The sequence below is a fragment of the Uloborus diversus genome, chromosome 2 (genome assembly GCF_026930045.1).
Source record: "Uloborus diversus isolate 005 chromosome 2, Udiv.v.3.1, whole genome shotgun sequence".
In the NCBI taxonomy this organism is placed as follows: Eukaryota; Metazoa; Arthropoda; class Arachnida; order Araneae; family Uloboridae; genus Uloborus; species Uloborus diversus.
The window spans coordinates 107733991-107760349 of NC_072732.1; the positions used below are offsets into that span (position 1 = coordinate 107733991).

Sequence of the window (26359 nt, forward strand, 5' to 3'; positions counted from 1 at the left end):
TTGCACGAATCCAATACTTTCTTCTATATATTAGATATAGAAGAAAGTAATAATTACAGTAGTCAATGAGTAAATACCGTCAAACTCGCTACGAACGTAACATGAACATAAGTTTATCAACACATAGCTACAGTATTCAACAATTTAGTAATTTTACTTTTAATAAATTTTAGTATTTGAAATAAAACATGCCAAAAAAGAACCAGTGAGTACATCTTTTTTTGCAATGATTGTGTCTAAAGTAACTGGTCGAAATTGTTTAGGTTATTAAAAATTCAGTTTTCCTGTATCAAGTAATACATACATACACACACACACACACACACACACACAGATATATATATATATATATATAGCGTGTGTCTAAAGTCGATTTATGACATGTTCACGTATGAGAAAACATAATTTTTATTCATAAAGTTCGTAGTTACAAGTGCTAACGTATTTTGCGATTTTTTCCTTTTTTTTTGTAAAAAATAAATATGAATGTTTGCTTACGTCTAGTGGTTTACGGTCATATTCACGAACTGATTCGAACCTTTGTTTTTCAGGTATGTGAACTGCCAATTGAAGCCATCTGGTGGTTGAAGAGAGCACAGAGTTTCGGGCGTCTGATTGAGGTTCGAATATCGGTTGGTGAATACGACTATTAAGAGAATCAAAACGTGCCGAAATGAGAATGATCAAAACACGGGATAACTAATACATTATTAGAAACGTTTTGTACTTGTTATTATTGATAAAGCAAGCGTGGCTAACATTTAATTTATATCAAATTACTGAAGTTAAAAGGAAGTAAATGCACATTTCAAGGTTTTTGCTATACTTCCAATAGTTTTAACTTTAGCTTCCGAAACTTTGCTGACTTTCGTTTCGAACAGAATAAAAAGCTGCCCCTGGTATTTTCGAAAAAAAATGAGCAAGAATTTCCCTTACCAACCGACAAATTTGGAACATTAAATAAATAAATAAATAAAACTGCTCATAATACTTACTGAAGAACAGAAAACAGTTTAAAAGCACCCCTGTAAATTCCTAGATTGTTTCTAAAGCTTATTTAAAGTTAATGTAAAACAAAACAACAGTAAAAAAAATACTTTAACTTACCTATTTCTAATATTGCTAATATCTTTTAATTTAGACTCCTTTTTAGAGGGTACTATAATAACTTTCTTTATCGAAGGTAAATCTGCAAGAAGACAAGCATTTAGGAAGCATTACTTGCACTTATATGTAAGAAAGTTATATTAACATTTGTTTTTCATTTTGATGGTTGAGAGAAATGTACTATATTGTCATTGTCTCACACAATTATCGTACGGAAAATCTGGCGTGGAGACCACATTACTTCATTAAACACTAACAACGATATTTGCTTAATTTGATTCCATTTCCAAGCGAAGGAGATTTTATTGTTTGGCGAAATTTGTTTCTTTGAGTCCATCAACAGGCGGAGTGGATTCTAGTGACGATGATTGTTTTATTTAATTTAATTAACCGATGATTTTGATTTTATAAAGCGAGGAGTTTTCTTTTCTTGGGGTCAATTAACCAGTGGTGGTGATTCTATCACGGACGTATCTTTTATTTCAGTGGTGCCCAACCTTTTTCTAACCTCGGACCAAACCTCATATTTATAGGGTTCTTGCGGGCCAGAGCACATTGTAATGTGTATTTCAATCTGATTCTTTGTCGCAAGCGATTTAAATCTTCGGAGGTTGTTGAGCATTAGCGTGCTGGGGCAACCACATTAGTAATGAATTAAAAAAAATAAACACGAATAAACGTTAAAAATACAATTTAAACGAAGATGTCTAATCGTCAATAAAAAAGAAGAAAAAAAAACATCTAATGAAAGCAAAAGATACAAGGACATGTAAAACTTTTTTTTTCTTTCCAACTTTAGTATATACACTGTAAAAATGATTCAGAAACGTTCCTGGAAAATAATAGGCAGCTGCCGTGCCCAAATTCTGCCAGTAACATATCTTGGAAAAAATCAGAAAAGATTTCCGCTAAAAGTAAACTTTCTGAAGTTATCCTTGAAAATTTCTGAAGAACTCGGAAACCTAACCTGTTAAAGCCAGCCGGGTCTCGGGAACCTTCTAGAAAAATAAGTAGGTTTAATATAATTGATGAGAAACTTCCTAATTTACCAAGAAAGCTCTAGAAGAATAAGAGGAACCACGGCCAAAGCTAAGACAGAGTTACAGGCAGGAACCAAACATTTCCTTTGCTTACAATTCATGCCTTCCAAAGTTGCAGATACCCAGTGACTTATCCGCTCTCACTGGGAGCTTAGTCAATCTAGACGGCCATAATCAAACTTGAGCCGATACACTTAATAAACACGCTCATTCAGTGTTTATACTGGTAGCTAAAAATATTTTTACAACAGGAAAGTTCTGCATTCGTGCAACTTGTAGCAATTCACGAAAACTTTTTTCAAACATACTTGATTTTAAGGGGGAAATAAGTGAAAACCTGTGAAATCCCGAAACGTTTCACGAAAATAACCAGTAACGTTTCGGAATTTTTTTACAGTGCAGTTGGGGCAAACCTAACATGGCAGCGTCGGAATGCTGTAAATAGGATCTGCGGAACCTGCACAATGCTTCCAGTTTAGGTTTGCTCCAATAACAGTAAGTATTATGTTCGAGAAATCAGGAAAATGTTACAGCAAGTTTAATACACCATAAACATTTTTTTTTAATGGAATTTTTTCAGTGCACTTACCGCGAACAATTTCTTCAACTTTGTGTAACATTTCAACTTCTTCGTTGTCATTTAAGAATCTATCAATAGTCAACAAAATTTTTGGTTGTACTTGCTTGCATCTATTTACAACAGCCTGAAATGTGCAGTATGTTTTTTAGCGTTTGAAATAAAAAAGTTCATTATGGATATAGTACAGGGTGCGGCCAGTGGCGAATCCAGGACTTTGCTTTGGGGGCGGCTGAGATCATTAAATTTTATGAATCCTTGTCATCACCAAAGTTAAATAATGTAAACGATAGCATTCTATATCATTATCTGCTATCTAGGGGTATTACTGACGCATAAAACGTTCTGAGTTACACTTGTAATTATCTGAAATTTGGTCTTCAGTGTTAAAATTTTAAAATTTAAATGTATATGTATATTTAAAAAAATTTCACGCATTTTTGACGCCGTTACTAAGCAATTTAAAGGCAAAGTTTTCAGTTCTTGTTAAGGATGCAAAAAAAATTATGCATGGCAAGGTGATGTAAACGAAATAAAAGAAAGAAAAGCTAAAAAAATCGTAAACAAATAGTTAAAAACAGCAAAAAAGGAGAGAAAATTTTAAGATTTGATACTAAACGTGACAATGAAAAAGGGAGAGAGAAACAAGTTGCTATGATATCTGCACTTTTTTCCTCCCTTCCTTCTTTCAGAGAGTAAATGAAGAAAAGTTTGAACAGGTAGAGCAAAATTTCCGAAATTTGAAAAGAAATTTCAGAAAATTAGCACCTCTGTTACTATTGCAGATTTGTGTATCAACCTTAAGAAGAACGAAAACAAATTAATTGATTGAAATTTTATCATTTTTTTAACATGAAAATACATTGACATTTTTTTAAAAGTTCGGAAGAAAGAGTTAAGTTCTGGTCTGGGGGCGGCGGCAGCCTCATAGTCCCCCCCCCCTGGATTCGCCACTGGGTGCTGCAGAAAAAACTCCCACATTTGTTACCTCAGTTTCTCTGGCACTGATATTGTGATGTTAGTCATTGTAATCATTAGAGTATGGTGTAAATTTTTTTTATTGCTGACTTGGAATTAAATGTACATTTACTATATGTCGTACAGACACGCAGTCAGATAACTGTCGAATGACGAAAAATACTTTCATTTGCTAGGCTACATCAACAGAATTTCCGGTACTGAGCCAAAAACAGTCCTCTACTGGTCCACAAATGATTTTCGCAGAGCTAAAACATGCTACCATATACATGAAATATACCGTCAGCTCAGACATTCCTTTCGAGGACTGCAGTTTCCTGCTTATTCACAGAATAGCACGAAATCATCAGAATCAGATCACAGAATTCATCAGCCCGGAATAGGACTGAAGGTGGAAAACCTCTTAAGCAAAACCAAGAGTGCCCAACAAACTGGTAGCTAATATAGAATCATCACTGACCAGACGAGTGACCGAAGCAATGGTTCGATTCAACTCGAAGATTGCAGGCAAGGCATGTTATTTTCAGCAAGTTACCGCCCATTACTGAAAATAACATGCTTAACTTACTGAAAATAACCTGCCTATTTACATTTTTGCTTGGATACAAGTGGAAGAAATTTAAGACAACTGATAAGAAGCCCCCCCCCCTACGCTTTTTTTCTATTACAGTAAAATTAAGTGTTTGGTCAATTACTTTATATACGTCATCCAAAGATTATTTTTAACTTCTTAGTTCATTTTGCTACTAAAGCGTGTTTTTAGTTTTTTAAACTATTATTTTATTTTTTACTTTTTAGTTCATATTGCTACTAAAGCGTGTTTTTTTAGTTTTTTAAACTGTTATTTTATTTTTTCTTAACTTTCGAAACACACAATAAACCAAGCCCCACTCGAAAATAATCGAATAATTTTAATAAAATCTATCATATTTAAGTATTTAAAAATCAGGTTGCATCATTATGCGGAACAAATAACTGAAAAACTACAGGATAGTAGAACCAATAAAAACACAAAAGAATAAACTATATAAGGGTCAGTAAATCTCCCAAGCTAAAATTTTATTCATCAGTGACTTTTTTTGTACGAATTATCATTAATGATTCACGAGGGAGGGAGGGGGAGGTGATTACGCAGACTACGCTATAGACATTTTTAGGGGAGAGGGTGTTTTAAAGCGGTCTTTTTTGGATGATTCTAATTCGGGGGGGGGGGGGGGGGGCTCTTAAAGGGATGGACACCTCTAAGATTGAGGATTTATGATTCTAGTTTTTGTACTCAAGTAATCAAAATTAATTGTTTGTATTTTTTATTTCTGAAAAAAATAAAGTCCTTATCACTGTTTTTTTTTTTTTCTTTCAAATAAGATTTAGATACTAAATATTGCTAAGACTTGTAACGCTTAAATGAAATCTTTGTGCGTGTGTTCAATTTTTATAATGGAATGTATCTTAGTATTCTATTGCATTATTTGCATCAGACATTTTGAATGCTTTCTGGTAAATTCATGTGCAAACATTGTTACACCCCGCAGCTTTGATTTGTACGTTGTAAGTAATTTTAATAAGCCACTGGCTATTTGTCCAAAGGAAAGTTGGACCTACAATCATACAAGTTAAGCTAATAAAAGCGTGTTAATTAGAACAAACTAATAACTTATGGTTAATAAATTAATTAGACTATAGAATATTGCATTGCCATCGGGACTGAGGTTGCATTCCAAATTTAAAAAGAATCCGATCACAAAAAGTGGGCGAAAATTGAGTTGCAAGAAGAAACTTAATTTCCGTGTAGACGGGATTACAACGCACTCCCAATGATTCCCGGAGGTGGACGTCCGCGAAGACCCGCGCCTTAGACCGCTCGGCCACGAACGCTCATAAAGTGGGGGAATGTACTAACAGTAATAAACCACTAGCTCTTAGTCCAAAGGAGAGTTACTCATAAACATACAAGAAAAGCTAATAAAAGCTACTTAAAAATAATGAATTCTGTAAAAGTCGTTTCTTTGTTAGTACAGCGCCAATGCTCAGTAAAAACTATTTCACTCTGTAAAAGTTGTTTCTCTGCCGGTGGAGTGTCATTGCATGAAAAACAACGCATTTACTTCTCACTACCCTCGTCTAAGCGTCTGCATCTCTCGAGCAACTCCGAATACTTGGATATATTTTGGTGCTAATCCAACGACCGACTAACTTGTGTTGGCCACCTTTGAGGTTGGCTAAACAAGCTGAGCACAAAGATTCTGTTGTGAAATTGTCCAAATAATAACTTTTGAACTGTATAGTAATAGGAAAAAAAAGAAACACTTTTAATTATTCGGGCCAATATGCATGCCAGAAATTAAAGAAAGGTGTCATCCGACATGGTTTAGAGTCTTCTTTAAAACTACGTAGGTAAAATTTTGATAAGGGACCATATACAAAGTAAAATGAACACGAAATCTTGATTTTCAAATGGGAACCCCTATTTTTTGCTACATGCAGTCTGGGTGCGAAATTTCATTGCATTCCGTGCAGTAGAACAGAAGTTATTAATGAAAAACGATTTAAGGACCGTCATCACATTTAAACTGCTGCTTTCAAGGTCACAGCTTATCAAGTAACGAAATGTAAACAAAGAAAAGATCGTGATTATCCAGCTCAATTCATGATTTTTTAAATTCTTTCTTTCTCTCTCTCTCTCTCTCTTTTTTTTGTAATTCGATGCTTTTCGATAATGTTGCGCCACAAAGCGATGTAGGGTCAAAAACTTTATTTTTGAAAAAACAGTTAAAATATTCACTGATTTTGATCTGTCCGGACTAACCTTAGAAAGACGGATGGAGTCTGGCTGGTCCCTCGTATAGATCGTTGTTTAATAAATTGAATAATGACTAATTTAAAGTAATGGAACTTTTTGACTTTTCATAACATGAACCTATTGAATTGCTTACTTAAAAATCATTCAGCTATTAGCCTCATAGAAATGTAAACATTGAACCTTATACTAGAAAAATGATGGAAATATGTTTGATAAATGTATTGCACCTGGTGTTACTGGTTTATTTTGAAATTAATAGAAGATCTTTTGATGTGAACTGGAATTCGCGCTTTTAATTTCAATGACATCGGAAGAAGTTTGACGCATAGCATACAAAAATATAAGAAATATACCTCACAACGTTTGATGATGCAGCATTAAATAGATTTGTGACTTGAGCGAAGAAAGACCCATTTATTCTGTGAAAATTTGCTTTAAATACATAAAATGAACGAAGTATCAATCTAAAAAATAAAACAGAGGCAGGAGAATATAAGTACCAGTTAATGAGCAAACCCTTCATACTCAAACTTTATTTGGGAACATTTGGTTATTTGAATTAACACAGTGACAAACACAGTAGTTGTTATAGCGGCTTTATTGTAATCAAAAAACGAGAATTTGTTTCAAATCCAAATTTGATGCGAACGATCACAATTTATGATATTATTTAAAAAAGCATAACGTAATCGGCGGTTTTAGTTAAACATGTAATGGCTCTTAAAAGCAATTTAGGTAAGTAATTTCTCATTGCTGTTTCTAGCAACGAGATTCGAGATGGATCCAACCCGTAATTTAAAAAGACAAAAGTTATTTTAGCTTAAACCAAGATGAACTGAAATCCGACTTGAGATTTCTCGGATGTTGTAAGTTTGCACATGCAAACAAAACTTAGCATTATTTGGTTTGGTTTTGCGCACCATATACTTGCAAGAGAACAACTTTTATCGCATCAGGCACTAGGCTGTCACACCTACGGTAAAACTACACACACGCAACAGACCTACTACCAAATTATTCTCTCCAGAGGCTGCAATTTTGTCTTTGCTATGGACTTCGCACTCTGGATTCAGAACTAATGGTACTGGAGGCAGAAGTCATCTCATTGAAGCTGAGAGTGCGAACAAACTGGTAGGTAAAGTATATTTACATGCTGGTTGTTTCCGGTCTTTCGCTGGCAAGATAAATGCTCTTTATCCACCAGTTTGTTGGCATTCTCAGATTCAATGACATGAGAGTTGCTTCATTGCTCGATTGATCACAGTTCAGGGCTGTTATGACCATTATTAGAATGTAACAGAGCAATCTTCGGATGGGATAAAGCTTGACCACGAAAAGAAGGCGGATGACCTTGAAGCAAAACATCATTTGTAATAAGTAGAATCTGCTGGAAAGTACCGAATAGGAAGAGGCATAGTCTCGCTAGTCCTATGGATAGCGAAAATAATTTCCAAAATAATAATCAACAACCTATTACAAATGATGTTTTTGCTTCAAGGTCATCTGCCTTCTTTTCGTGGTCAAGCTATAGCTGAACCTTTAGTGTATCGCAGTGAATACGCGGGCCATATTCAGTCCACGAAGCTGGACCGTGTGACCCGTTGACTGCTGAAAGTAAAAAATCAGAAAGCGCAATTAGTTTCAATGGCATAAAGTTGGAGTCGAATATTCAGAAATTGGTTTCTGAAACACTTTAATAAAATAGGCATCCAGTTTCCAATTTTTTAGAAAACTTTCTTTTTTTCCATATTTTTCAATGTTATTTAAAAAAGAATAAAACATTTTGAAATTTTATTTAGGCTTGCGAGAACGATTTAAATGTGAAATGCAGAGAAATTAAATAAAAGATAGTATTTAAATTGTAATTAAAAATAGACAAGAACTCAACTCAATCTTACATCCAAATTAATGTTTTCGTAAATTTTTGACAAAGTCAAAAAAAAAAAAAGTTCACAACTAGCCAAAACAACTACTTTGCGTGCATAATTCAGTCTCACACCTTACTAACATTTCCTCTCCTAGATCTTAACACATTAAAAAATTTTCTAACACTTTACAAAAAATAATAATAATAATAATAATTCGTAAAAATTAGCAAACTGATCTAAGAGCAAATATTTTCTGTTGACCCATCTGGATACTGTAAAAGGAGAAATTTCACACAGTCGGATATTTTTCGAGTGCAATAGTTTTTCCTTTAAGCAAATTATCACTGAGACGAGCCATTCGACACTGCCTATTGCAACATGACTAGCAAGACAATGAGGTTTTATTGTATGTTCTTGTGAAAAAGTTGGTGTATGTTAATTTTTTTTCAAAGTTATTGTTTTACAAAAGGATTATACAGCAATGGCTAAACGTAGAAGAAGAAGAAGAAGAAAAAGAAAAAAAAAGTATTTTTAATGTAGATTTTAATTTAAAATGTTCTATAAAATATTCTTTTATTAGACAATGAAACAGTGTTTCGCATTATTAACATATTTACGGGTTAAACGTAATCCAAAAAAAAATTCGACTATTTCAACATAGTGTTGTTCTTCTGCAGAGACAGCGAATAAATTTATACATTTAAAAAAATTCATAGACGTAGCTCTAATGTAGAAAAAACACGCTATAATTGGTTTGCTTATTTTGTTAAACAATTTTGTTCTTCTTTTACGAAGAAACCAACTTTCATAATTTCTGTTTTAAAAAGGTATACGGTCCCCTAAAGTGGGAAAAAATGAACTTTTAAGCATAGCGCGAAAACTACTGAATATTTTCAAATTTTGGATTCCCACATAAAAGCTCTTCTAAATTGTTTTTCTGTCAAAATTTAATGTGGTTTCAGATCATATTTTTTTAAAAAAAAAAATATCATTATTCAAATAAAAAAAATCTAAATTTACATTTTAGCTGTTGTAAATGATGTTTTTATTATTGGATCGATTCATATTTTGATATGAAAAAACAATCTTTGCCGTACCTAATTTAGTTTTTGTGTTATGTGCAAAAATATCAAAATACATTTTAACATTACGAGAGAGATTTTTCGAAACTCAATTCTGAAGTAACGGCTGGATCGAACTAAACAAAATTTTGTATACAAAGTTAAAAACGGGATTTTGATCACACATATGTGAAAAAAAGGGGGGTTCTCATTGAAAATTTTGAAGTTGATGCTCGATTTAATATAAAGACGATCCCTTAACAATAGTTTATTAACATAATTATATATAACACATTATTCCTAAAAAAAAAAAATAATTTGAATTTTGTCATCTTGAATTCAAATTATGTTTTTCGCAATCACGAGTGTGTGTTTGTATTTGTGTGTGTGGGGGGGCGGGGTATGTGTATGTATGTAGGCATGTGTGTTTGCGTCTGTGTGAAGTCATGAGTGTGTGGGTAGTTGTGTGTATGAGTGTTTGTGTGCGTGGGGACGGGGTATGTGTATGTGTGTGTGTGTGTAAGCATATGTGTTTGTGTCTGTGTGCAGGTATGAATGTGTGGGCAGTTGTGTGTATGTGTAAGTGTCTGTATGCATGCGTGTATGTGTATGTGTGTAGGGGTATGTGTGTGTATGGTGGTGTTTGTGTATGTGTGTGCGTGTGTGTTGGTGCGTGTATGTATGCGTGTGTGTGTAGGATATGGACGCAACCTGGAGACGGTTTTCGCTAGAGGAGCAGAGGAGCAGCATCTTGAGGCCGGCCGACGCGACGGGTGGTGCTGGCAGAGGGTGGCGCCGCGCCGGTGGGAAAAATGATAGCACGCCAAAAACAGTCAAACAAAAGCAATAAGCAATCGTGATTGCTCAAAAATACAACACCTTACACGTGTCTCTAGTGTCAATAGTCTTCGAATACGAATGAGTTTTTCGTTTTCTTTTTCCTATGACTGTACCTTTAACTTTCTTGCATTTCTTGAATTCGGAGCCTTTTTTAAAGTTTTGTCTATTCTATATGTATTTTTTTGTGTTTTAAGTTTTCCAGGCAGGTGGAGCTAAAAAAGTAATAAGTAAGTAACTTCTAGTGTTAAAAAGCCGCCTCCTTTAACCCGATCTTTTTTGCGCGGTATGTTATGTTTTGTGTTGACGGCGGATAATCTTTTAACTCAAACGTGAAACATCGAAAATATTGGGAAATTCGAAGTTTCGTATAATATACTTTTGCTACTAAGATGTTTTGTAGTAACTTGTAAAGTTAAAAAAAAATATTATAATAAGATTTCAAAGATGTTTGTTAGTCATTCCAATCCTACAAGATTTTAGTTATGCGAGATACGTACTTACATTTCATACATACAAACGTTGCGAGAAAACTCGTAAATAAAATGAAAATAATTAAATCGAATAGTGAATGGAATGAAAATTGGTATACAGATGAACTCCAAAAGGAGATGATGCTGCTCATGTTTTTTCTGTCAACTGCTCATAGGTAGTGGCGCAACACCCGCTTTCTCGTTTCGTGATTTTTCCCCCCATGTCGACAAATAATGCACGAAATTAAACAAAACTTGCTAAACTGGTGGGCATCGAATACGAACTGGTGCTAATTGGGTTTCAGCAACAATCTCTCAAAGAATCCTCTGACAGTTTAAAAATTATCGTCTCTTGATAATTTTAAAATTCAGAGTATTTTTTTTTATGAAAGATTTTAACTCACTTGAGTTCCCATTAAAGGTAACGATCCAGTCCAGATTGCACCAATACTTGTAGCCCCGAGCATTGCAAGGACAGGTTCCTTTCGATTAGACATGTAACCTGAAAGTTTTAATTATACATTTTATCGTTTTTTTTTTATAAAAGCAAGCTCAAGGTGAAGAGTAAACAATTTTCCCCCTGGAAACTAAAGAGAATACGTATATATATATATATATATTCTTCAAAATATATTCCGTTGACATATGTATCACACCGATAGTGGTGCACATTTCAGATTGACATACATAATTGCAAGATTTTTTTAGTAAATTTTTCATTTTGAATTTAGATTGCACTATTCACTCTTGTAACTCAACTCTATATGTTATTAAACCGATTTAGTCTCAACAACTAATTTTAACAATTTTTTTTCGTGTTATGCGAAGTAGAGAATGTTACCCAACGGTCTTAAATAGTTTGTATTAATACTTGATTATCAAAATTTTTAATTTTCGTATTTTTCAGGGGGAAAATTAAAAGATATTACATAGTTATTCATATTAGTTCATACTGACATTTTAATGTTTTGAATTTGAAGTACTGGGTACTTAAACCCTCATTCTTTTGTACTACATAATTTAATAAAGTAGTTGAATTCGTTGTAAAAATAATGTTTCTTATAATTTATTGATATTGTTACTATTATTACTTGAGTTTGTTTTAACTGCTCAAAATGTTTGGACTAATTATCAAACTTTATTATTTCACAGTCTTTTTTTTTTTTTTTTTTGAGACGTAATAATGGCAGTAGCTCATCATACAAACCAAACTTTGAAAACGACACTCTCACAGAAAATAAATAACAACTTCTTTAAACTGAAACAAACGTTAAATTGACTAGTGAAGTATAAATAAGTGCTTATTTTTCGTCCATGAGTAAGCTACTTTATTTGACGAGCAAGCTTCAATTTGAAGATTTCATGTAACAGAACCATATTATGTACTACCATATATACATTATTCTATTTATATTCCATGGAGCAAAACCTTTAGCACATTTTATGAATTTCTTTTGTGACTCAGTTCGTTTGTCGTTCTAAAGCTTTATGAAAAAGAACAAAATTAACTGTCACATCTATTACTTCTTTGTCCATTTTTGACGTAATATTTTTGCTTAAGATGTGCCTTTCATCTTTCCAGATTTAAGGAGGGTGCTTTTGAAGCCTTGAATAGGCTGTCTCTGGCTTTTTTTTCGCTACCCACGTTGACATAATTTTATATTTGATATTTACTTAATTTTGTATACTTACTTGTTTTTATAACATTTTATGCAACTATGTAAATAAAAATTGAACGTATATTCAAGTACTTGGCACACTTACTTACATGCAACTCTGTCACCTTTTTTCAAACCAAACTTTCTTAATGCTGCTGCATATAGACAAGCTTGTTCGTACAGTTGAGTATAAGTAATTTTTTCTGTTTCCCTGTCTTCACCTAACAAATAAACATCGCTAGGTGAACATAAGTATCAAAATAGGGATATACTATTAACTCAATAATTTTCCATTAGAAAATTGGAATAGAAAATACACATTCCAACTTAAATAAAAAATATTTCCATCCTTATGAGTTACAATGAAAACCGAGCTGATGTATGACTTCCTTTTACTCCAATTTAATGTCATTTTTGCATTATTGGTAATTTTAATGTGATTCAATAGTTTACTCTCTAATTATCACCAACAGTGGCCAAATTGAAACCAGATTTAAAAAAAAAAATTTTAAATCGCCAAATTTGTCGCCAAATTAGCGACAAAACTTGGCGACCAAAAGACTGGCGATATATCGCCAAGTGTCCGCCAAACCGTAACGCCACTTGAGTTCACATCGAAATTAACAATGATTTCCCCCCAAAAAGGGACAAAAGACCCCCTTAAAAACACGCAAATGCAACCAAAAGGGGAGGTACACAACTAAACTCCACTAGGAGTTTACGTACCAAATTTCAACTTTCTAGGATATACCGTTCTTGAGTTATGCGACATACATACGCACATACATACGTCACGAGAAAACTCGTTGTAACTAACTCGGAAATCGTTAAAAGGATATTTCGCGTGTCTTACATGCTTAGGCACTTATCCACGTGTACTCAAGTCGAAAAAAAAAAAAAAAAAAAAAAAAAAAACTCAACATTCATTCGAGGGTGAGTAAAATGGAAATTAAGGTCGATTTTTGAGTGAAAATGTTTTTGCGAATACAATACTTCCTTTTTTGTAAAAGGAAGTAAAAACATTCAAAACAATTACAACTCTAATTGTTGAAACATGGGGTTTCGAAAATAAATTTACATAACTTCTCTGAATTATAAGGTTACTAGCTGCGTGCCCGGCGTTGCACGGGCTACCTAAAAAATGAAAGCCGATAGAAAGATGCGCCAAAGTACATCATTTGTGACGTATAAAGACCACGGCTTGTTTGAAAAATCGGATATTTTAAAAAATTAATTAAAAAATAACTATTGGGAAAATAAAATTTTTTTCTGGGTCCTTGTTTTTTTTTTTTTTTTTTTTTGCTTGTTCTATCAATTTCTGTGACTAAAAGTAGTACTCTTGTTTGAATTAAACAATCCCATTATCAAAATCTTCTCACCAAGATTTATATCAGTGGGAAGTGTTTGCCAAGATTGTTTATATTACACGAAAACAGGAAAATTCACATTCTAAATCAGTACTATGCAAACTAATAATAAATTGCATGTAAATCACTCATTTACTTTACGACGTGAAATAAAACTTAAATGCTTCATTTATTGTATTTGTTATGATTCCCTAAAGTATTTTAGGTCGAATACTCCCGAAAGAAACATTACTTAATTATTTGAATTGATGAAAGCCTCAAAAAATCACGCACGAAACAAAGACAATATGAAACGTTAAATTAGCAATCGACGGAAAGTTGAGATGAAGCACTGAAAAATAATTTGAATGGAGAAAAGCCTTCGAAAAATAGGGATTTGATTTTGAAATCTAAGAGTCATGATTAATAGTTTTTAATTGATAGCTCCGCTAATTATTATCAGAGGATTATGTTAAATAGCCAAACATGAAGACGGAAAGATGACGAATCCATCGATACCTGGTTCGATGGTCAGTTCACTGTCGTTCGGGAGAAGAAGCTTGGACATAGATAGATAGATACTCAGATTTTATATGTATAAGATTGAAATATTCAATGGATTTTTTTCTCTACTTTCCAGTTTTTTCTTTTAAAGGTATTACTATCATTTTAAATTAAAAAATAATTTTTGTCAATAGCCAAGAAATTCTTAAAATGAAATTTGTCTTTGAAAATTTGGATTTGAATATAACTAAGTCATACTGAGGTACATAAAAATTGGCAATTAGAAGTGCAATTTATGCGTAATACGTTTTCAATCATACAAAATTTCTTTTAGACCGTCTTAGGTGAAACTCAAATAATTGCGAAATAATATTAAAAGAAAGACTAAAAACTAGATTTAAAAAAAAATATTTTGTTCTTGATAGTGTACTATAAATATACAGTGTTTTCATTACTGTCTGCTTTGATTACCATTTTTTAAAAAAATAAATAAATTAATGGTATCAAATAAAATTCAGAAAGTTTAACTTCAGTTATAACGTGCTTTAAGTACGAGTTTATGGTAGAAAATAGCCGGCGTGTTAGATTATCGGGGAAAAAAGAAGGAAAAAGGTTAAAGAAAAATCATCGTTAACACAAAATTCATCAATAAAAAAAGGTGTCTTAAGGATACATCGTTGTTTTCAGTAGATCGCTTAAAAGCAACGATTCGTTTTTGAGGTATATTTGGGGGTGCCCCCCCCCCCCCTTCAAGAGCGATGACGCTCAAATGCTCTTTTATTTCTGTTTTAGTGCTTGAGCCAAACTGATAAATTTCAAACAAATAAATCTTTTTTTACAAAACAAGTACACAAAACAATAGTACTTGAATGGAGTAATGAATTGGTCAAGAAATTTTATTTTTAAATCCATCCCATTTTGTTTTACAGGGGTCTAAAAATGTCATTTTCTCTAATTTTTCAAGAACTATAAACTGTAAAGGTAAAACGAACACACAATTCACCCTATAAATTTAATAAATTGGTTAGTTTTTGCCACATTTGATTTTTTTTAAACCCCCAAACGATTTATTACATTTTGAAATGAGAAAAAAAATACATTTGACCTTAAACTTTGACCTTTTGCCATTATTTTAATTACTAGTGGTACCCGCACGGCTTTGCCCGTAATAGAAAAATTAAAAGGTCTTTTGGTTCGCCTGTATATTTACAAATCATGTATGGTGAATTTTCTCGCCAGTTGGCTTGTACCCATAATACGGTTCCACGTTATGATAATTTCGTATCTCGCCAATAGGCTTGTGCCCATGTTACGAATCTACGTTATGATAATTTCGTAATTTACTCGTCCATCTTATGATAGTTTTGTTCTTAAAATTGGAATTTAAAAAGAACCACATCGAATTTTCGAAAAATCGCTTCGAGGTGCACACCCCCATGCTACAAACTAACTTTGTACCAAATTTCATGAAAATCGGCTGAGCGATCTAGACGCTATGCGCGTCATAGAGATCCAGACATCCAGACATCTTCCGGACATCCAGACAGAGAGACTTTCAGCTTTATTATTAGTAAAGATTATTTTCAAACCCCCAAAACGATTTATTGCATTTTGAAATGAGAAAAAAAAAATACATTTGACCTTGAACTTTGACCTGTTGCTATTATTTTAATTATTAAGCTACAGTTATATAACTTAACATGTGGGACTATTATCTTATGTACTTTAGCACCAAAGTGTAAAATTAACTGCCATATAAGAAATTCAAACAGATTTGTTCCAAAATGTAAAGGTCTAAAAGTCCCATTTTTGACTACGAAAACGACTATTGATGCCTTCTAAAAATTAAAGGGCGAGATTAGAAAAAAATAAGCGTTGTTTTAAACATCTTTCATATGGAGCTTTTAGAGGCATGAATTTCAAAAAAAAAAAAAGGAAAGAAAAATGTCGAGCATGACTTTTCTAAAATATCTCAAGAAATTATGCGGATTGACACATCTATTAAATTAAGTTTAGGTATTATTTCCAAACATTTTAACAGGTATTTAATTTAGACATTTGCAAGTTACTTTGTTTTCCAGTGAAATAAAAATAACTAAAAAGTTTGTTAGATATTCTATGTTTTTATTTATACTACATCTATTAAGCATTTATTTAGATTATTAAGAATAAATGATAAATAAAACTTCTTGGGGGAAAACAAGTGACTTTGAGGGTTTTCAGCGCACGAAGAATATTGATTGAAGTAATATTAAACAAAATATTGCGTTAAAAAAAGAAAAATTTCGAACACTAATAGCTTTTTTCAAAGCTCTTTCAATCCTAAGCTGTAATTACTTTTGAATAAAAAAAAAAAAAGCCGTCAAAAAACAAAAAAATAACCGATTAAACTTACATACTATTTCCGACCCAAACCTAGAAATGAAATTTATTTTACAGCTCCAGTACAAAAATCAACTAAACTAAACAACCAATTAATTATAAAATAAACATTGATTTTAATTACTATAACCTGACTAATTATATACGATCTCTTAATTTTTAATGACCCTTTGAAGTCGGAGACTCCTATAATTACTACCTAACGTAACTGACAACCCACCGAATCCTGAATTAAACACTAATTTATCGAAACACGAAATTAGTCTTTAAAACTGAATCTACTTAGATGCGTTAGGTAGTAGTTTATAAGAAACCCCGACTTCAAAAGATTATTAAAAATTAAGAGATCGTATGTAATTAGTTAGGTATTTAAAATAATTCATCGTATAAAGATTAAAATCAGTGTTTATTTTATAATTGGGTGTTTAGTTTTGTTTATTTTTGTACTGGAATAGTAAAATAAGTTTCATTTCTAGGTTTAGGTAGGAAATAGTATGTAGGGGAGACCGGGGCAAGATGACGAATGCCTTAATTTTTCTGTTTTAAACTAGGTAACTGCATCAACTGCATGTTACTGGCTCTCATATCCGCTGTTCGTTCAGCAATAGAATAGAGACGCTGAAATCGCCATATTTTTGTTAGTTCTGACGCTCTGTTTGTTTACCGTTGCCACGATATAACTTTTATGCATGTGTAAAAAAGCTCCGCTGCATATACATATAGGATAGATCGTGTCTCTTGAGTATTTATGAGTAACTTAGTTTAAATACTACCTATTACCATGAATAAATGTCAATTAAACGCCTTTTGTTATTGCAATGGAGAAGAATCCGTTCAAACAGGCAGTCTGGGGCAAGATGACGGGCAGCAACGCGGGGCAAGATGACGAGCTTGCCTATTGCCCGTGTGTTTCGGAATTTATTAAAATAACAATTTATTAAATTCCTATAAACGCTGTCTGTTTGTGCACGCGACCTTGCGCTTCACCTCTGGGGCTCAAGGTTGCATTGAATCAAAGTAGGTATCGTTCGAAAGTGGGTGACCAGGGACTATTTATAAACAAGTTGACCAAATGACTAGTTGAATGAATTAAACCAAGCAAAGAACCTCTTGCTCTGCTGATTATTGACAATCATAAATCTCACATAGCTTTGCAGGCTATCTTATATTGCAGTGAAAAAACATTATCATGGTTGGGTTGCCATTTCACACATCGCATCGTCTCTAGCTCCTGATGCGTCATTTTTCTGCCCAATTAAAAACCTACTATAGCCAAGCATGTGACAACTTTATGGTCATTCATCAAGGACAAACTATCACAGAAAAAAAATATTGGTGAGCTTTTGAGCACCGCTTACTTCAAAGCAGCTACAGTTGGAATTGCCGATAAAGGGTTTAAAGAAAAAGGTATCGAGTTTCATAATTTTCTTGTTTTTAAGCGGACTATGACGTTGTTGGCTCTGAAACTGAGAATAATAGTGCTAATCCTCAGACCTTGGGAGTAGAAAGCCAACATATAAACCCTCCAGACGAAGCAGAAGTTATGGCAAATGCTGATTCCGATACACCAAAGAAGCATGTTAGTGTTTTTGATTTCAATGCATTGCCTAAAGCAACACAATGCGAGAAAGCAAAAACTGAAGTTCTAACATTCTTACAAGCACACCCATCAAAGAAATGTCAGAACAAAGAGCAAAGCGGAAGAAAAAAAAAGAATTATTTTTAAAAATAGGGAAAATAAGCTCGTGAAGCTAAAAAGGGAGTAAAAAGATCAGACCAAGTTCCTGTAGGCCCAAGTCTATTACTGTGGGGCCGTATTCATGCCAAGCAATGCAGTTGCATCAAATTCAAAGAATAGTGTTCTAAGATGTCTTGCTTGGAAAGTGGAATTTTGAGACCTCCAACAGAAGAATGGATCCCGAGCTGTAAAAGCCAAGAGTGGTGGCATGAGGAATGTTCCAATCATGAAAATGGTATTTTTATTTGTGTCTATTGTTAGCTGCACTTGAGCATTACGCTACAACGCATTGCGCTTAATTTGATACTTAGTAAGATGTAAAAACACGGTTATCATTTGCAAAACTAGGTAACATATTCAAAACATAAAATATGTTCAACCTTTCTCAACGTTGTCATCTTGCCCCTAGGTCAAAGTCATCTTGCCCCAGTACTGGGGCAAGATGACGATTTGCTAAGGTTATGAAAAAATAAAAAAAATCCTTCGTTATTTTTATTTGAAAAATTAAATGGCAATATATTTAATGCTACAAAGGACTACTCTAACAGCTAATGTAAAATTAATTTTACTATCCTTAAAAATGAATTAATAAACCACGAACATTGTTAGCATAGTCATCTTGCCCCGGTCTCCCCTAAGTGTAATCGGTTATTTTTTGGTTTTTAGTTCCTACGTGTTTTTGAAGGCGTTTTTTTTTTATTTAAAAGTAATTTATTTTTTGCTTTTTAGTGGTGTAAATATAAAATACGTTTGTAGGATAGAGTATGTGGTACATGACGTTGAGATGTTTCTTACGCGCATCTCGAGTAAGAAAGAGTCGCGCTCATAAGTCTGAAAACAACTAAGATGAGCACGATAGAGAAAGAAATACACCACAGCGTCTTGGAGACTTCCAACGACTGTTGAGAAAGGCTTTTTCCAACGCGCAACTATGTACAAAAATTTTTTCTCTTTATCATTAATTCGATTTTATCAACGTTTACTTTCCGAAAGCAAATGCACGAGTCACTAAAAAAACAACATAACTCACTTAAAATTGTAAATTGTAAATTTTAAAATTGTAACACTGTAAATTATATTTCACAACAATACGTATCACACAACCCTCGAATAAAGCTGTCATAAATTTAGGAAAAAAGAACCTTGCGAAAGTACGACTATACGTAGCTATCAGCAGAGTCAAGACTTGAAGTAATAGCTCGATCTGATTTAGAATCCTTTGAACTTTTAACTAAACCTCACGATGAACGAGCATTAGCAGAAATGCAACAATTCTTACACCTCATTTGTGATGAAAAGTAGACTGGATTCAATATTTAGTTAGACCTTTTTAAATGTTTACGGTTTCCCAAACTACAAATAAACTGTAAATTGCAAGTCGTAAAACTGTAAATTATAAATTGTAATATTGTAAATTGTAATTTATGTTTTACAACAATACGTGTCATGTAACTCGTGATAAAAGTCACATGGTTCTTCAAATGCCTCCATAATAAATGAAGATAAAAAATTTCACTAGAATAAATTTTATGTTTGCTGCGGAGAATCCTTGATTCAAAATTTTCGTTATGATTACTTTTATAATAACGTTTTTTAGTACTTTCTTTGACTATGGGTAAACAAAAAACATACCTTTGTTTTATGGCATTTTTTTTAACAATGGGATTTATATTCAATCGTTTGCGAGGGAAATAATATGAAATTTATTGTTTTTTACCCATAACTTTTCACTAAAGAGCAAATAGGGTAAATCAGAGATTTGAAACCTTAGAGTAAAGTTAGACCACTAAACAAAAAGAAAAAAAAAACCTTAAAACCGGTTCATTAAGTGAGACGATATACAAAGTTAATAAAGTACAAATCGCTTTAAATCTGAGTATGATATTTGAAGAGTTCCCTCAGTTTCATCAAACCCGAACTTGATTACCATTGAATTTCTCCGGGACCCCTTATCCGATCCAGACCATATTACCATGAGATTATTTGGGAAGTATACCCTTACAAACAAAAAAAAATAATTTTTCAAATCGGTCCAGTAGTCTTGGAATAATACGAAAACATATATAAAAAGCCGCAAGACGAAATCATAACCTCTTTTTTGAAGTCGGTTAAAAATAATTTAATGAAAAAAGGAAGCAAAACTTACCTGCTACTATTAAAGCTACTTGGTCATCTCTGAATTTCAATAGGTTTTCAGCAAAGTTAAGTTTTGCACCAGGAAACCACTCTGGGGATTGCTCCAACGGAATGTTCAAATCAATTACCTAATTTAACAGATTATTAATGAACTTAAATACTTAAATGTCTTATGGATCAAGTATTTGCAATTTATGCAAGACAAAAATCATTAAGACACCAAAACGTACTTTTATGTCAAGACTTATGAGAAAAAAAAAATATTGATGAAAATTCATGGTGCAACTTATTTTCGGGACGCTCCTAGTTGGGTAACGGCACCAGTAACAGACAAGGGTCCAGTAATCGACAGTAATAAGTTTGAATTTAAATAATAAGAGTTTTAGGCGGGTAAAAGTGATGTTATTGTGGCCCATGAATACGGTGCAACCATCAAGTGTTATCAGAGTTAATTTCATGAGCCAGTTGGTATTTACATGGTGGAAGATTCTGAACATCCACCATGAGATCTGTCGATGTTTCGTGTTCATTTGAATTTAATAGGGCTTTAGTTCTAAAAATAAAGAACTTTTGAACATTTTGAGGAGAAAATGGAAAAATTTGTCCATTACTCATCCTTTCCTCATCCTATCTGTTTCTGGGCATTATCAGATTTTTCTGTGTCTGATACTGGGGGTTGGACCTTTTTTCAAAATTGAGCTAATGAAAATAGAATTAACTAATTCAGAGGATAGAGGAGCAGCCATACGTTAGATGAGATGTAATTGCATGAGAGAAAAATATTTTAAAAGGTCTAAATTGTACATTGAAAGGCTCAGAAAATTGAATTAACCTGAGAGCGATGTCTTAAGCATATCTGTTACTGGTGTCGTTACTCTATGTATAGAGTGGTCCGGAACACATGTCAGCTTTATTGATTAAATGTTTGTTACACACAATGGGGTCGTTTCCAAAATTTTAAAAGTATTTTTTCTGAAAGAGCATGCTTAAAAACATAGGATCTGACCATTTTTTAAATAATTTGTTTAGGTTCAATATTTAAAAAAAAATACTTATATCGGTGCGCTTTCCTTGTTCCCGCTTCAGTCCGATGACGTCACAAATGTTGAAAGACCATTCAGTGTTGCCATTCACAGAGCAAAATATTTAATTCGCATCTTTACTCACGTGTATTGGCAACGATATGGTTGATAGCAAGCGTAGAGTGCAATTTTAATTCGCTTCCTGATTATCATAACGTGGAAACGTGGTAGAAAGATTCGTCGAAGAGCATCATTTGTGACGTCATCAAGATCACGCCTTGTTTGAAAAATCGGACATTTTAAAAAAATAATTAAAAAATAACTGTTGGGAAAATAAAAGTATTTTCTGGGTCCATGGTTTTTTTTTGCTTCTTCTATCAATTTCAATGACAAAAGTACTACTTTTGACTGAAGGAAACAACCCATTACCCTGAAGTCTTAAGAATCATAAACATCAGTATTCATTTCGAAACACAGTATAATTCAGCGTCATGCTCTCGCGGATGTGTTTTATGGAGATTTTCACTAACTTCTTCTGTCTAGACTTCAAGGAGTCTCAATCTGATGACACCAGACAATGCTTTCTCTGAGATTTTTTAAATTAACAAGTAAGAAACAGTCGATATCACATAGTGCAGGAATGGGGTTGTTTCCATCAGTCAAAAGTACTATTTTTAGTCACTGAAGTTGATAGAATGAGCAATAAATAAATTTAAAAAATGAATAAATAAATACATAATAAAAAAGAACCATCATCATGGAGAGAGGAATTTTTTTTATTTTCAAAACGTTTAATTGTTAACTAACTTTTTAAAATGTCCGATTTTTCAAATAAGGCGTGGTTTTTTTGACGTCACAAGTGATGAACTTTGTGCGCTACTCCCCTGGCATGCTAAAATGCGTACGCTTGCCATCTACCGCGTTTCCAGGTTATGATGATTCAGAAGCGAATTAAATATTGCGCTCTGCACTAGGCACCGGTGATTGGCATTTTATCACTTGTGATGTGATGTGCAGAAGCGTAAAAGAGGAAATTGAATCTGCGCACCAATAAAAATATATATATTTTTTAATATTAAACTTTGTTAAATTATTTAAAAAATGGTTGAATCCCATGTTTCAAAGCATGTTCTTTCAGAAAAAAAAATACTTTTAAAATTTCGGAAACGATCCGATTACGAGACGTTTTGGGACGCGCCTTCACCCTCGTGACTTCAGAGTATCTCCGCAATACATCTGCGGAAACACGCCTGGTGCTAACACATGGATGGCGTTCATACCTAAATTACGACTTCAAGTAACCGTGCGTAACAAACATTCGACCAAAATTGAAAAAAATGTTGAAAGGGGGGGGGGGAGGGACTTCCACACATTTGAATCAAATAGAATTAAGTTATGTCAGTACCTGATCAAAAGATTTTGAATGTATCACTTCAACGAAGTGCCAGATTTCCTCCCAAAACTCAGAAAGATTATCGATGGACCAATCATAAAACTCCCAGTAATCATCTGTAAAATAGAAAATATTTCTACCAGTTACACAATAGAAAATATGAGAAATATCTTGTTGTTACTTGTAATCGGGTTTTAATTTCAAGCAAAAGTGCGGGACCCCTACAAAGCCTTCAAAATTTATTTTACTACTTAAACAGCCTGAGTTCAGTCTAATCTAGGAGATAAGTTCTTGCAAAGTCCTATATAAACTAAGCTTTTCTTGTAATATAAATTATTCATAAACTAAACCTAGGACGATTTTAAAAAAATCACCGCTCTTAGGTTTAAATGATTGGTACTTATGAAAGACTAATTGATTTTTTTTTTTTTTTTTTTTGTGAAATTCAAGACGATTCACCTCTAACTTGAACGTAATTTTGGGAGGAAAGTTCACTGTTTCAGACTCTTAACAATTAGAGGGCAGTTAAATTCAGTTCCCTTATTTGCAACAGTACAGAAACACAACAATTAGTTCTTACTCAATTGATTAAAAATTTCTAAAAATCACATAAAGCATTAAATAACGTTTTTTCTCCGAAGTGCACTGTCGTCAAAAACTACATCTGTATGCCAAATTTCATGTTGCTATGCCTTATCGTTCTCCCGGGAAACGAGGCACACACACAAACGCGTAAGTTAGGCATCGGGCTCAAGTTTCTTTTGAATTTTTTTACTTAATATTAGTTACTCTTTTTCTGCTTACTTAAGATGTGGGTTTCTCTGCTCCCCTATAAATATTTTGAGCTTTGAAACTTTTTCGGGGGCACCTCGATTTTCACTCCCTATAAAACTCCATGACAGATCGACTAAAATCTCGTTTACTGGACTTCAATTTCTTAAAATTCTTTGGGGGTGACACCCAATCCCTTCTCTCCATGAAATCACCGAAGACCATCCAAAATTGCATTTTCAGAGCTACAATTTCGAAAATTTTCCGGGGAACCCCAGGGCCCCCTAATTTTTGTAAGTGCAGCATTATACTCACAACTAAGTTCCTGTTATTAAGATTCTTTCTCTGTATAAACTCTGTAGAGCAGAAATTTATAAAGATTTTACATCATATTTAGATTTTTCGTCAAATTCTGATTCTCAGACAGTTCTAGTTTATTGATCTCGTGATGACCCTGCTCCCAAAAGCCTAGTTTCATGTCTTTCATTTTAAATTTAATTTTTTCCCCTACATATTTCATTTTATCTATTTCAAAATTTTTATTTTTTGCTTTTAATTTTTATGGGGAATTCGTGTTGTCCCTAGAATAATTGGTTTCTCTATCACCTAAATTAGAGGGGGGTTATATTGCAAACTAAAATTTGGCTATGCCCCCTGTCGGGCAAGCTTGCCTCCCCGTCGGCGATTTCCTAGCGCCACCACTGTCTGAATATTTCAGTCTCCTTTATTGATCAAATAAACCCCTCCAGAAGGTATTTCTGACTGTGCTAGTGGTCTGGCAGTAATCTGCAATTTGTGCTTTTTGACGTTGTTATTTCTTACTTTACTTTTCATCACAAAGGTTCTATCTTAACGATTAGCTATTTAACACATTCAGTGCAAAGTGTCCAGTTTCAATTTGAAAAGTTGACTAATCAATAACCTCAACAGATTACATTTCCTTTGGATCCAATGTGGAAAAACTAAGAGTAATTTTGGTCCTGGCAATCATGTTCTTTTCCTTTACTTCTTTTTCATTTTTTTATACGTGTGACTCCACCCATGACTGCAGTTGTCTCCATTGAACTTGTTATTCAATTCATACAATACTTTGGGAACAAACGCAAAATTTGTATCATTGAGTATTTGCCGAAACCTACTTAGTTTTATGGAAAATTTGTCTTCAATCCTTTTTTTGAACTTTTTCAGCATTTTTCCAGAATCTGGACCAGGCTCCCACATGACTGGAACATTTTCAAAATTTCTGTGACTATCATCCTCCTTCAAAAGGAAACATTTTATTAAATGTATGAACTTAAAATTAAGTCATACAGTACATATAAGACACAATAGTTTTTTTTTTAAAAAGGAATATCTAAAATTGATTCACTGTTAATTATGTTCTTAAATGATGACTCGGCTGTGGGCAGGAAAATGGCGCTTCTGCAGAAATGGAGTTTTCGAGATACTTGAAGAAACACGTTTTTGATTTAATTCAGTTGAACTCATTTATAACAAGCCCTGGTTTAACGAGAATTCGGATTTAGCGAAGAAGTCAGAAATAGTTCGTTGGCACAATGTTAAATCTATGGGAGCTATTATTTTAGCAATCAAACCCCGCTTAAAACGAGCAATAATTTATGATTCATTTCATTTCTACTGACTTCCAGCAGCTCAGCATATCTTTTTTACTTCCTTTTACAAAAAAAGGAAGTATTGTATTCGCGAAAAATATTTCACTCAAAAATCGACCTTAATTTCCATTTTGCTCACCCCAGAATGAATGTTGAGTTTTGTTTTCGACTCGACCACACGTGGATAAGGATGCCTAAGAACGTATAGACATGCGAAATAACCATTTTGACGATTTCCGAGTTAATTACAACGAGTTTTCTCTGACATCTGTATGTACGTATGTATGTATGCGTATGTGCGTACGTGCGGATGTGCGTATGTATGACGCATAACTCAAGAATGGTAAGTCCTAGAAAGTTGAAATTTGATACGTAGACTCCTAGTAGGGTCTAGTTGTGCACCTCCCTGGTCCCCTTTGGCATTCGGGTGTTTCTAAAGGGGTCTTTTCCCCTTTTTTTGGGGGGGGGGGAAATCATTGTTAATTTCGATGTAAACTCAGGTGATGTTATAATTTGGCGGACACTTGGCGATATCTCGCCAGTCTTTTGGTCGGCAAGTTTTGTCGCCAAATTGGTAACAAATTTGGCGATTTAAATTTTTTTAAATTTTAAATCTGGTTTCAATTTGGCCACTGTTGGTGGTATTTAGAGAGTAAACTATTGAATCACATTAAAATTGCCAATAATGGGAAAATGACATTAAATTAGAGTAAAAGGAAGACATGTGATGCACACCATCAGCTCGTTTTGGTAATACTTCCTTTCACATTCCGAAGTCAATCGGTGTGTGATGACTCATGAATTCTGAGAACAAGGGATGACAGTCTTTGCAGTTGAAAATTATATATTCATCGATGCCAATGTTCTCGTTTCCGAGATTAATGTAACTCAAATTCAAGCTATAATGCTGGTTGAAATAAAAAAAAGAAAGAAAGCAACGGTGACAACGACGAATGTGAAGAATTTGAAGCTGAACTACTCTCTACAAACTTGATAGCTTTTGATGTGCAGAGGAATTTTTAACGAGCATTCTTCGTAAAACAATAACACAAGAG

General features: G+C 33.4%; 1 protein-coding gene across 1 annotated transcript in view; it reads right to left on the reverse strand.

Moving 5' to 3' along the window:
* Positions 1-26359, reverse strand: part of LOC129217223 (acetoacetyl-CoA synthetase-like) — a 79238-nt gene that overhangs the window by 47019 nt on the left and 5860 nt on the right. The window contains 7 exon segments of the mRNA XM_054851499.1: positions 1108-1189; positions 2737-2851; positions 11146-11243; positions 12510-12620; positions 20516-20633; positions 22933-23036; positions 24831-24951. Of these exon segments, the coding sequence (XP_054707474.1) occupies positions 1108-1189; positions 2737-2851; positions 11146-11243; positions 12510-12620; positions 20516-20633; positions 22933-23036; positions 24831-24951 (749 nt within the window).